Source organism: Pteropus medius, unplaced genomic scaffold (assembly GCF_902729225.1).
Source record: "Pteropus medius unplaced genomic scaffold, Ma_sr-lr_union100, whole genome shotgun sequence".
Taxonomy (NCBI): domain Eukaryota; kingdom Metazoa; phylum Chordata; class Mammalia; order Chiroptera; family Pteropodidae; genus Pteropus; species Pteropus medius.
Window position 1 is genome coordinate 60,468,741 of NW_024344378.1, and position 13,847 is coordinate 60,482,587.

The window sequence follows — 13,847 nt, forward strand, 5'->3', positions numbered from 1 at the left end:
TCATTTTTATTCTAAATGTGTATGGCTTAGGAGACGGATTGCTTGAGGCAAACTTTCAGGTCTATTACTTGGAGATCAGGGTGCCTATCAAAAAAGTAGCTTAAATGGCTGTAAGGTGGGAGGTCTTTCAGAACTGCAGAAAATTCAAAACACTTGCACATTTGTGTTTTTCTGGCATAAATAGTCCTCCCCGGGCTTGTCATAGACATGTAGTAATGATGATTATGCAGGAAGCACCAAAGGCAGCTATTGCCATGATATGTGGCGAGGCTCTGGGCATGGTTAGTTTGACTAAGTATTACAAGAGGGCACATGGATTTTGTCATCTGTGAACGGGAGTTTAATGCATCAGTGATGAAAAACTTCTTCACACTGACTGTTGTGATCCCAGAGAGTATAAGACACTCAGCAGTAAATATATGCCACTTGTCTTGTGTAATGTGATCCTAAATATTCAGACCATTTGTTGGGCACAGTGCTCCATCTTGTGTCATTCTTCATCAAAGGTTTGAAATAAAGTAGGTGATGTGTAATATCCAAACACAAACATTTTATTTCTTATACTATCTAGACACTAACATCACCTCTATTTTCTGTTTTGTTGGTTATCTGTGGCCACTTACTCTATAAAACTAGACTTTGAAAAACAGAATATTCTTTTTTTTTAATAAAAAATGTATTGGGGTGACACTAGTTAATAAAATTATAATTTTCAAGTGTACAAGTCAATAGTACGTATGTATATTACACTGTGTTCACCACTCAAAGTTAAATTTCCTTCTGTCATCATGTTTTTGAATCCCTTTATCCTTATCTACCTTCTTCCTCCTTTCTCCTGGTAACCACTCAACTGTCGTCTGTGTCTGAGTTTTTGTTTGTTTGTCTTGTTATTGCTTTCAGTTTTATATCCCCCATACAAGTGAAACCATATGGTTCTCAACTTTTTCTGTCCAACATATCACTTAGCATAATAATCTCAAAATCCATCCATCTTGTCGCAAATGGCAATATTTCATCTTTTCTTATGGCTGAATAACATTCTATTGTATCTATGTACTACGACTTTATCCAATCATCTATCGAAGGGCACTCCAGTTGTTTCCACATCTTGGCCACCGTGAACAGTGCTGCAGTGAACATTGGGGTGTATACGTTTTTATGGGTAAATGTTTTCAAAGATTTTGGATAGATACCCAGAAGAGGGATTTCTGGGTCATATGGTCATTCTAGTCTTAATTTTTTAAGTAAACCTCCATACTGTTTTTCATAGTGGCTGTATCAATTGATATTCCCACCAGCAGTGTATGAGGGTTCTTTTTCCCTACAACCCCTCCAACACTTATTATTACAGTCTTGTTGATAATAGCAATTCTTATAGGTGCGAGGTAGTATCTCATTATGGTTTTGATTTGCATTTCACTAATAGCTGGTGAAGTTGAGCATATTTTCATATAAGGGGCTAATATCCAAAGTATATAAAGAACTCATACAACTCAACAACAAAAAAACAATCAATCAAAAAAACGGGCAGAGGACCCGAACAGACACTTCTCCCAAGAAGACATACAAACAGAATATTCTTTTATTTAAAAAATATGTTTGATTATAGTTGACATTCAATATTACATTGGTTTCAGATGTACAGTGTAGTGGTTAGCCATTTACATAACTTACTTTCAAAAGCCCCCCAACTCCCCTCTCACCTGGTGATCATTAGTTTATTCTCTGTATCTGTGACTTTCTCCTCTTTTGTTTTTTTCATTTATTTTGCTTTTTAGATTCCTCATATTTGCGAAATCATATGTATATGTCATTCATTCTGTCTTGCTTCTCTTAACATAATACTTACTAGGTCCATCAATATTGTCATTAATGCTAAGATTTCATTCTTTTTTCAGGCTAAGTACTATTCCGTTGTATATATGTACCACATCTTCTTTACCCCGTTGTCTATTGAAGGACGGTTAGGTTGCTTTCATATCTTGGCTATTATAAATAATGATGCATTGAACATAGGGATGCATACATATTTTCAAATTAGTGTTTTGGATTTCTTCAGATAAATACCCAGAAGTGGGATTGCTGGCTCCTATTGTAGTTCTATTTTTAATTTTTTGAGGAGCTTCCATACTGTTTTCTATAGTGGCTGCACTAATTTGCAATCCCACTGACAGTGCATAAGGGTTCCTTTTTCTCCACATTCATATTAATACTTCTTGTTTGTTGTTTTATTGATGATAGCCACTCCAACAGGTTTGAGGTGATATCTCATTGTGGTTTTAATTTTCATTTTTCTGATAATTATTGATGTTGAACATCTTTTCATATGTCTGTTGGCCATCTGTATGTCCTCTTTGGAGAAATGTGTATTTAGGTCCACTGTCCATTTTTCAATTGGATTGTTTATCTTTTAGTGTTAAGTTGTATGAATTCCTTATATATTTTGGATGTTAACCACTTATCAGATGTATTACTGGAGAATATCTTCTCCATTCAGTAGGTTGTGTTTTTGTTTTATTGATGATTTCCTTTGCTGTGCAGAAATTTTTTAGTTTGATATCCCGTTTGTTTATTTTTTGTTTGTTTCTCTTGCTCAAGGAGGCATATGCAAAAAATATACTATTAAAGTCAACATCAGAGAGTTTACTTATCTTCTAGGAGTTTTATGGTTTTGGTTCTTACATTTAAGTCTGTAATCCATTTTGAATTATACTTGTATGTGATGTTAGAAAGTGGCTCAGTTTCATTTTTTTTGCATGTATCTGTCCAACTTTCCCAACATTTATTCAAGAGACTGTCTTCAACCCATTGTATATTCTTGCCTCCTTTGATTGATCATAGAGGCGTGGATTTATTTCAGGCTTTCTATTCTGTTCCATTGATCTGTATCTGTTTTTATACCAGTATCACGCTGTTTTGATTATTACAGCCTTAAAGTATAGTTTCATATTGGGTAGTATGATACCTCCAACTTTATTGCTCCATCTCAAGATTGCTTTGGCCATTTGAGCCTTTTGTGGTTCCATATAGATTTTAGAATTATTTGTTCTAGTACTGTGGTAAATGCCATTGGTATTTTGATGAATCTATAGATTACTTTGGGTAGTATGGACATTTTAACAATGTTAATTCTTCCTATCCATGAGCATCGTATATGCTTCCATTTATTTGTTATTTTTTTTTTCCTTCAGTTTCTTTCTTCAATGTCTTATAACTTTTCAAGTACAGTTCTTTTAACTCCTTGGTTAAATTTATTCCTAGGTATTGTATTTTTTTGTAATTGTAATGGGGTTTTCTTAATTTCTCTTTCTGATAGTTCATTATTGGTGTATAAAAATACAACAGATTTCTGAATATTAATATTGTATTCTACTTTACTGTATTATTTCTAATAGTTTTTTTGGGAGGTGGATTCTAGGGTTCTCTCTATAGTATCATGTCATCTATAGTTTTACTTCTTTTCCAATTTAGATGCTTTTTATTTCTTTTTCTTGTCTGATTGCTGTGGCATTTTATTTCTTTTTCTTGTCTACTGTGGCTAGGATTTCCAACACTATGTTGAATAGAAGTGGTGAAAATGGACATCCTTGTCTTTTTCCTGATCTTAGGAAAACACTTTTAGCTTTTCACTGTTAAGTATGATGTTAGCTATGGGTTTGTCATATATAGCTTTTATCAACCTGAGGTATGTTCCCTGTGTTTCCACTTTGTTGAGAATTTTTATCATAAATGGATGCTGGATTTTGTCAGATGCTTCTTTCTATATCTATCGATATGATCGTATGATTTTTACCCTTCATTTTATTTGCATGGTCTATCACATTGATTGATTTGTGGATATTGAACCAACTTCATATCCCAGGAATAAATCCCACTAGATCATGGTCTTGAGCTTTTTATACCTCTTGTTATAATATTTTTAAACTTCTTGGTCTGATCTTTTTAATGTATTGCTGAATCGGTTTGCTAATATTTTGTTGAAGATATTTGCACCTATGTTTATCGGTGATGTTGGCCTGTAATTTTCTTTTTTTGTAATGTCTTTGTCTGGTTTTGGAATCAGGGTAATGCTGGCCTCGTAAAATTAGCTTGAGAACCTTCTCTCTCCTTGAATTTTTGGACTAGTTTGAGAAGAATTGGGTGTTAATTTGTCTTTGAATGTTTGGTAAAAAGTCCTGAGCCTACCTGGTTCAGGACTTTTGTTTGTTGGGAGTTTTTTGATTACTGGTTCAACTTCGTTAGTAGTTATAAGTCTGTTCAGGTTTTCAGTTTATTCTTGACTCAGTCTTGGAAGATTGTATATTTTTAGAAGTGTATCCATTTCTTCCAAAATGGATAATTTGTTAGCATATAATTATTTATAGTACTTTTTTATAATCCTTTGTATTTATATGCTATCAGTTGTAACTTCTTTCATTTCTGATTTTATTTGGGTCTTCCTTTTTGTGTGTGTGTGTGTGTTTGGTTAAAGGTTTAAGTTTGTGTGTCTTTTCAGAGAACCACCAGCTCTTGGTTTCATTGATTTTATTTTGTTTTTTTAGACTCTATTTTGTTTAATTTATTAAGGCTGTGATCTTTATTATCATTTCCTTCTACTCACTTTGGGCTTTGTTCTTCCTTTTCTAGTTCCTTTAGTTGTAAAGTGAGATTGTTTATTTGAGAGGTTTTTTTTGTTTGTTTCTTGAGGTAGGCCTGTATTGCTATGAATTTCTCTCTTAGGACTGTTTTGACTATGTCCCATAGATTTTTGGGTCATTTTGTTTTTACTTTCATTTTTCTCAAGGTATCTTTTGATTTCTTCTTGATTTCATTGTTAACCCAGTTATTAGTTGGTAGCATGTTATTTAGCCTCCATGTGTTTGTGTGTTTTTCAATTTTATTGTAATTGTTTCTAATTTCATACCATTGTGATTTGAGAAGTGATTGGTATGATTTCAGTCTTAAATTTATTGAGATTCGTTTTGTGACCTAACATTTTGTCTATCCTGGTAAATGTTTCATGCATGCTTGAAAATAATGTATATTATACTGCTTCGAGGTAAAATGCTCTAAAGATATCAGTTGAATCCATCTGGTCTAATGTGTCATTTAAGACCGCAGTTTTCCTTGTTGATAAGATCTGTCCATTGATGGAAATGAGGAGTTAAAGTCCCCTATAATTATTGTATTGCTGTCGATCTCTCCCTTTATGTCTATCAACATTTGCTTTATAAATTTAGTACATCTACGTTAGGCGTGTAAATGTTTACAAAGGTTATTTCCTCTTTTTGGATTGATCCCTTTATCATTATGAAATGTCCTTTTTCTCTTGTTATAGCCTTCGTTTTAAAGTTTATTTTGTCTAATATAAGTATTGCTACCCCAGCTTTTTTTTTTTGTTTCCATTTGCATTAAATATCTTTTTCCATCCCTTTACTTTCGATCTTTGTGTGTCTTTCGATATAAAGTGGGTCTCTGGTAGGCAGCATATGTATGGGTCTTGTTTTCTTATCCTTTTAACCAATCTATGTCTTTTAATTATAACATTCAATTCATTTAAATTTAAAGTGATTATTGATAGGTATGTAGTAATTGTCATTTTATTATTTACATTTTATAATCTTTTTTTCCCCCCCTTCTTAAAGAATTCCCTTTAACATTTCTTGTAATACTGGTTTGGTGGTAATGAACGCATTTAGGTTTTTCTTTTTTGTGAAGTTCTCTATCCCTCTTTGGATTCTAAATGATACCCTTGCTGTGTAGAATAGTCTTGGTCGTAGGTCTTTCCTTTTTATCACTTTGAATATTTGGTGCCAATCCCTTCTGGTCTGTAAAGTGTCCCTTGAGAAATCAGCTGACAGTTTTATGGGAATTCTCTTTTACATAATTAACTGCCTTTCCCTTGATGCTTTTAAGATTCTCTTTGTTTTTAGCCTTTGCCATTTTACTTATGATGTGTCTTGATGTGGGCCTGTTTGGGTTCATCTTGTTTAGGACTGTCTGCACTTCCTGGACTTGTATGTCTTTTTCCTTCACCAGATTAGGGAAGTTTTCTGTCATTATTTCTTCAAATAGGCTTTCAATTGCTTGCTCTCTCTTTTCTTCTTGTACTCTTATGATGCGAATGTTGTTATACTTGATGTTATCCCAAGGGTCCCTTAAACCACTCTCATGTTTTAAGTTATTATTATCATTATTATTTGCTTTTCTGATTGGTTGTTTTCTGCTGCCTTGTCTTCCAAATCACTGATTTGATTCTCTGCTTCATCTACTCTGCTATTCCATCTAATGTATTCTTCATTTTAGTTTTGTATTTTTCATTTCTGACAGATGATTTTTTATTGTTTCTGTATCCTTTTTTTATGTTTACTTGTTGAAGTTCTCCCTGAGTTCATATAATTTTCTTCGAAGTTCATTACTTTTATCACCAGTTTTATGAACTCTGTATAAGTTAGATTGCTTGTCTCCATTTTGTTTATTTTTTTCCTTGGAGTTTTGTTCTCTTCTTTCTTTTGGGACATGTTTCATTGTCTCCCCATTTGGTTGCCTCCCTGTGTTAGTTTCTACATATTAGGTAGATCTGCTACATCTCCCAGTCTTGTTTGGTTGGTTTTATGTAGTAGGTGTCCTGTGGGGTCCAGTGGTGCAGACTCCCTGGTTACCTAAGCCGGGTACTCCAGGGGTGTCCCTCGTGTGGGTTGTGTGTACCTTCCTGTTGTAGTTGAGCCTTGATTGCTGTTGACATGTCAGTGGATGGAATTGACCCTTTAGTTGCAGCTGCCTGGCTGAGGACTAGCCATGACTACAGCTGTTGTGTGAGGTCTGACCCCAGGGAGTGTGATTCGCTATAGTGGAGCTCTGGTACCTGCTGAGTTTACTCTTTAGATGTGTTATTTGTGAAGCTAATTGGTTGGCGTTCTGGTACAGTCTGAGGCTGGTCTTCTAGAGTGTTGGTTCTGGAGCCTCTTGGGAAGGGCTCCAATGCAGGCCCAGGTTAGTTGCTGCCTGTTACCAGCCTGGGGACTCCTGGTAGGAGATATAAAGTGATCTGTGGTTGGTAGTTGCCTGCTTGGTGGTGCCTGGGAGAGGCTATGCTGTGATCTGAGGCTGGCTGCCATTAGTACCATTGGGCTGCTCAGCAAGAAGTACAGTATACCTTGAGGCCAGCCACTGCCTATTTGGGGTTTGTGGACCTCTCAGAAATTTTAGGGAAGTCTATAGCATAAGCCCAGGCTAGTTGTGGAAGAGTAGAGCAAACGACTAGTGTTTTTTGTTACAAGACTTGGGTACTACAGTCTCTTATTCATCCTCTGAAAAAGATTCCAGCCTGTGTAGGAATTGTGTGGGGCAGGTTCTCAGGGAATCACCAAGGTGGGGTGAGTTTGATGGAGACTCAGATTTGGCACCCATCTACACCTGAAGGCTGAGTTGAAGGAAGGCTCAGCAAAGGAACAATGGTGCCCACCTGCCAGCTCTGTAGGTGGAGGGCTCAAGAAAGTAACGAAATGGCAGAGAGAGCTGCTCCTTTAGTCCTCGCCCTGAAGCCGGACAGCTCAGTTCCTCCATGTATGTTCCTGGCACTTTTTAAAAATTGGAGTTCAGAGTGAGTGCATCTATCAGCGAGGATGTTCGTGCTCAGGCCCTTTCAGAGGAACACCTGGGACTCAGCAGCCTTCTACCTCACCTGGTGGATGGACTCTGAGCTGAGTTTCACAGCTAGTTGTTGTTAGGACTTCTCTTTCTGGCACTGATGGTTCAGGTTGGGCTGCCTGGTGTGGGTCTGGAACTCCTCAATTCTCAGGGTGTACCTCCACAGCTGAGATATCCCTCTTCATTCTTAATCACCACACATGGGTGTGGGACCAGCACTTTTTGTGTCTTGATCCCTCCTACCAGTTTTGAAGTGTTTTTCTTTACATTTATCTAGTCTTCAGGTGGTTTTCATGAGGGGTTGTTCTATAATTTAGTTGTAATTTTGATGTGGTGGTTGGAAGAGGCAAGCACAGCATTTTCCTACTCTGACATCTTGACTTGAATTTGCCAACTTTTAATTTTTTTTTTTTTTTTTGGTTTTTAGCCACTGCAGTCTGAAGTCTCCTAATGCCAAGCGAGGCTTGGTTGAGCAGCAAAATGTTCACAGCCTCATCTTCCTGCTCTTCCGGTGTGTCCGTGCTGCTAGCTACTCTGAGCCTCATCTAGAATATTCATTTAGCTCATTTTCTCATTTGTTGATACTTTCTAGTTTCCTGTTCCTTCCTGTCGCTTGTTGATCATAGTCTTGGAGGGAAACCTATTTTGTAAGTCTTTTAGTTCTTCAGCTGGGTTGGTAACACTCTCAGAGGTGAGACCAACCTCTAAAAACACCTACCTATGGTCCACAGCAGAGTTTTGGAAGAAGTGGAATAAATGGCTACTCATCACCTGTGACCTTAAGGTTGTCAAGCCCTATTGCTTATCCTTCCTGCTTACCATTCCCACCCCACCCTCAATACATAGTTAATGAATGAAAACTCCAAATTAGAGATTTACTTTTTTTGGTTTAAGACTTCTATGCATTGTTAAAATTCAAAATTCAAACAACATGAACATGATTCCTTTAAACATTATGGATAATTTGGATAATTTATATTTCATGGGTTTTGAATACAGAATTTGATAGATTTCAGTGGGGGTGGAGAGACAGAGAGCACACAATTCAATTACTAGGCACTTTGGAGGAATGAATGTAGGAGGAAAACCAGGAAAAAAGCAGGAGTTCCTAGAATCCTCGAATATTTTTCAGACACTATTATTTTACATATAGGCAGCCTTTTCGTGATCCCAGGAATGTCCATGGTGACTCTCATTTTCCCTGAAAAATCCTTTAGAGTAAGGCTTAGCAAACTACATGTCCATGGGTCAGATCTAGCCTGCCACCTATTTTTATAAGTAAAGTTTCATTGAAACATAACCATTTTCATTCATTTACACACTTGCTATGGCTGCTTTCATGCTACAAGGACAGAATTGAATAGTAGTAACAAATCTGGCCCATGATGCCTAAAATATTTATTATCTGTCCCTTTACAGGAAAAGCTCACCAAAAACCAATCTAGAGAGTCTAGACTTTTGGAAGGTTATCCATGGATCATAGGTGTCTTAACCTTTAATCTTACTATTATATGGATTCAAGGGCTGCAGTTTTAAGGAAAGATTGCTACTTATATAAGGATGAGTGCTTTTTCAAGTGAAAAAATTTTAACTTCAAAAATATTCTTAGAACAAAGGACGACACTGCTGTATTTACAATCTAAGTAGCCAATGGAAAATTAATATTTGATTATGCAGATACCTGATCCACCAGCCTCTTTCAGGTGCTCCCATCTTATTACATGAGAAAAATGTTATGATTCCTACAGACATTCACCTTCTATCATTTTTGAAAACAAAGTAGTTATGTCAGACATTGTAACTTCTTTAAATATAAATATAAAATGCTAATTTCACTGTTGGAAATTTGAAGAGTGTTTTAGCTAAGTTATGTCTTGTCTTCTCTCACTCAGCTTTAAGTCGATGGCCCAAAATGACTCTACCACTGGAGACTCTCTTCTGTAAAGAAGACGACCAGACAGGAGGCTGGGATGAGCATGCCACTGCATCAGATCTCTGTCATTCCATCCCAGGATGCCACCTCTGCTAGAATCTACAGAAGTAAGACCAAAGAAAAGGAGAGGGAAGAACAGGTAATATCCTTCTTAGTTTCTTATTTTTGTTGTTTTCATTAAATATGGTCTAGAATGGTAAGTTCTGAAGATCAAAGTTTTCTCTGGTAATAAACTGAAAAGCACGTGTTGTACTCAGAATTTTTTTTGTAAGTTTTGTAGGTTTTCAGATTTTGCTATTGATTTATTCTGCCATGGTTATGCAGGACTTATTTAAATTCATTGGTTAAATCTACCTGATTATTTCTGGTAAATCACTGAGAAAAAGTTCTTTGGATTCTCAGAACATGATGCGAAGAATAAATTTATTTGAACAAAAATATATCAGTGCTTTGTACATACTAGTCTCTGCTCGTTGTAAGGGCATAGTTAACATCACAGAGCCTATATCTGTCCTCATATGGCTCTCAATTTGGCCTGACAATGAATTATGCATTACAATTTAATAATGTGATGGAAGAAGTTCAGGACCACCTAATCCCAGCCCAAGGGGTTAGGAATGACTTCCTAGAGAAAATAACATTTACATGGAGAACCTGAGCAGACACCTGGAGTTAACTAGGAGAAAGGTGTAGAGTGTCTTAGTTGGGGGAAATAGTACATGGTGAAAGTCCAAAGAGTAGTGCAAGGTGAATGTGAAGAGATTAAAATGGAATAGCTGGAACATACAGGTTGGGTTGGATAGTGACAAGATACGGTGTTGGAAAAGTTTGAAGTTACCTTAAAGAGTTTGGGTGTATCTTTGCAGAAGAATGAATAATCAGATTTGTGTTTTTAAAACTTTCACTCAGGCTGTAGTTGGAGAATGAATTGAATGAGTGGTAGGGAGACTGATTAGAAGATTATTTAATAGCCTATTTGGGCCAGATTTGACAAACTTTTTTCTGTAAAGAGTCAGATATTAAATATTTTAGACTTTGTAGGCTAGATAGCTGTAGCATGAAAACAGCTAAAGACGGTATGTAAATGAATGGACGTGATTGTGTTCCAAAAAATTTATTTACAAAAAGAGGTAACAGGCTAGATTTGGCCAGAATGATTGTAGTTTGCTGATCCCTGGCCTAGGAAAAGGTGGTGGTGACTTCATCTGGAATGGGGGTAGTAAAGAGATATTTAGTTTATTAATCCACTGGGCTTGATGATTGCATGTAGAGAGGGACAGGGAGGAATCAGGAATGACTCCTGCTTTTTTCCTTGCCTTACAATGTGCTTTACATTCCCTCAGTTGTTCTCATAGTTGACCTTAATCTTTGCCCAAGACTCTAAAGAATCCCTGTTAAGTCAAGAATCAGTAAGTTTTGCTTCAAGTTAGTCATTATAGTTGATGGGATACCATTCTTTCTATTATTTCATTAAGAAAAAGCTCTTGAAGTGCAGGGACTATGGAAAATGAAAAGGTACCATATAAATAAAAAGCGGTCTTAAAATTCTTTGTGTTTTACTTTTTTCAGTTCTTTGTATTGTCAATCTGGACCCTTTCTATTTTGCCACGCTTTTAGGACAAGTGTGGCCAATTTTGGTTAAAATACTGACTGGGGTGGTGGTGGAATAAATGGTTTCTGGATGTAGTATTTCAGTATTTTAGTTTTTCCTCAACTTGTAGGGGATGGAAGAATACCCTAAAATATCTTGCCCATATTCTATCAGTTTTCATTTACTAGCCTTCATTTAAGATTCATTTATATTAATAATCTTTTCTTATAATCCTTCTTAGCCCAAATGAATTTTTAAATACCCTTTCCTTAGTCTATACCAAATTGAGGTTGCGAGTTTCCTATTAATTGTAGTGTCAAATTTGGACACCAGGTGGCACGAATTTCTTAGAATGTGTATGAGGAAGCCATAATACTTGTTTGAAATAGAGAAAGGAAGATGTCCTAACATTTTAGGCCAGGAAGAGATTCTTTTTTGATATAAAACCATGCTACTGTTTTGTTGTAGGTAGGCATTCAATAAATACTTATTAATCTATTTGATGGAGTTCTTAAGTTTTAAATAAGTAGTATTAACTAGCTATATGCATGGTATTGGGATTTTGATTAGTATTGGGAAGAGGAACCATCCTGTCCCACCTTAGTGTGGGGAATAATTTGAACACCCAATGGCAGTGTGACAGTTTTGGGAATCATGGTGCCAAGCAGAGGCGGCAGGTAGTGGAAGAACAACTGAGACAGGAGCTTGAAGGGTCCTATAAGAGTTTTGGCAGCAGCTGGCAGAACACTGAAAATGGTTGTTGTGGGTTTCTAAGGATCTGAAATGTATCACATTTGGTTTGGAAGGTAAATTTTTGTCCCATGGAACCAGTTTTTCTTTATCTAGCTTTTCTGGAACATTGAATTCAAAACAAAATCTTTTGGTACAATTTCTGATCCTCCTGTGTTTGAGAGAGGAGTGGAGGGAAAGAGAAGCTATTCAGAGACACCCCTTCTTTCCATCCCATCATCCACTGTTCTCAGAACTGCAAAGTGAAATTTATCTCACAATCTCTGAGATAATACGAGACAGTTCATTACATCAATAACAATATTATTTTTTCTGAATTTTGTGAGAAGACAGGAGCATTGTGGTTTACTCAGAATGAAATAATCTAACCCTTAACATTAACATAGTTTTACCTATGCTTACCAGATACATGATTCTCTCTCTAGCACCCATTGCATGAGACCATATCTACAGTTCTAAGGAGTGTTAATGACTTTTACACAGTAGTCGATATATTTGATGATTAAATGAATGAATTTAGTTTTAGTGGTAATGGAGACCACTGTGAAAGTAAGAAGAATTTTTTGTAATCTATAAAAGGATTTCTGCTGCTTTGGCTTATGAACTGGGTGACTGTTTCTTGAAACATATATTTTTTCCCCCTTAGATTCTTATACGTATTGATCTATGCTGTCCAGACTTTGTTCTGCATTTAGAAACCGAATGTGCTAGTTATTTGCATTCTTTGCAAAGAAATATATTCTTTATAGTTTTTTTGAGAACATTTTCTTTTTCCTTATAGTTTAAGGAGTTACTGGTTAATGTCTTGCTATTCTTGGAGCCTTTCTTGGTTCTTGTGGGAAATTTTGAGCCTTTCAATCTTCTTTCAGTTCTTTTGTTTAATTTCTTATCTGGGCTTACTCTTTTTTTTTTTTTTTAATCAACTTATTTTTTTCTGGCTTTATTGAAATATAATAGACAATTAGTTGCTTGTATTTACATTGTACAATTCAGTGAGTTTTTTTTCCAATTATAGTTGGCATACAATAATATACTAGTTTCAGTTGTATAGCATAGTGATTAGGAGATCCACATAACTTGCAAAACGATCACCCCATTAAATATAGTACCCTTCTTTCCCCTTACGTATTTATTACAATAACCATTTTCCCCATGCTACGCTCTACATCTCCATGTCTATTCTGCAATTATCCATTTGTACCTGTTAATCCCTTTGCCTTTAGCCCTCAAAATATTTATGAGTTTATTTCTGCTTTTGTTGTCGTTGTTGTTTATTTTGTTCTTTAGATTCCACATGTAGTATTTGCCTTTATCTGACCCATTTCATTCAGCGCAATACCCTCTTGGTCTATAAAGGTGATTGATATCTTTTTCCATCTTCTTCTTTTTTAGTCTGTGTGTGCCTTTTAATCTAAAGTGAGTCTCTTGTAGGCAGCATATGTAGGAGTCTTGTTTTCTTATCCATTCAGCTACTCTATCTTTTCATTGGAGCACTTACTTCTTTTCCATTTGAGGTACTTGTTGATAGGAATGTAGTTATTACCATTCTTTATTCCTGTTTTTGATACATGTTTTTTCTTCTTAACCAAGTCCCTCCAACATTTCCTGTAATGCTCGCTTGGTGTTGATAAATTCTCTTAGCTTAATTTTGTCTGGGAAGCTCTTTATCTGTCCTTCAACTCTAAATGATAGCCTTGCTGGATAAAGTATTCTTGATTGTAGATCCTAGGTTTTCATCACTTTAGATATTTTGTGCCAAACTCTTCTGTCTTGCATAGTTTCTTTTGAGAAATCAGCTGCCAGTCTAATGGGTAAACTTGTAGGTAAACTAACTGCTTTTCTCTTGCTACTTTTAAGATTCTCTCTTTGCATTTAACCTTTGGCATTTTCATGATGATGTATCTTGATGTGGGCTTCTTCGGGTTCCTCTTTTTTGGGACTCTA

General features: G+C 35.9%; 1 protein-coding gene across 10 annotated transcripts in view; it reads left to right on the top strand.

The window, feature by feature from the left end:
- MARCHF8 (membrane associated ring-CH-type finger 8) overlaps positions 1-13,847 on the top strand; it is a 121,495-nt gene that overhangs the window by 34,131 nt on the left and 73,517 nt on the right. For all 10 annotated transcript variants that reach the window (XM_039872405.1, XM_039872406.1, XM_039872409.1 and 7 more), the window contains one exon: positions 9,522-9,701. In XM_039872405.1, coding sequence (XP_039728339.1) covers positions 9,600-9,701 — 102 coding nt within the window. In that variant the 5' untranslated portion in view covers positions 9,522-9,599. The remainder of the gene's footprint in view (positions 1-9,521; positions 9,702-13,847) is intronic.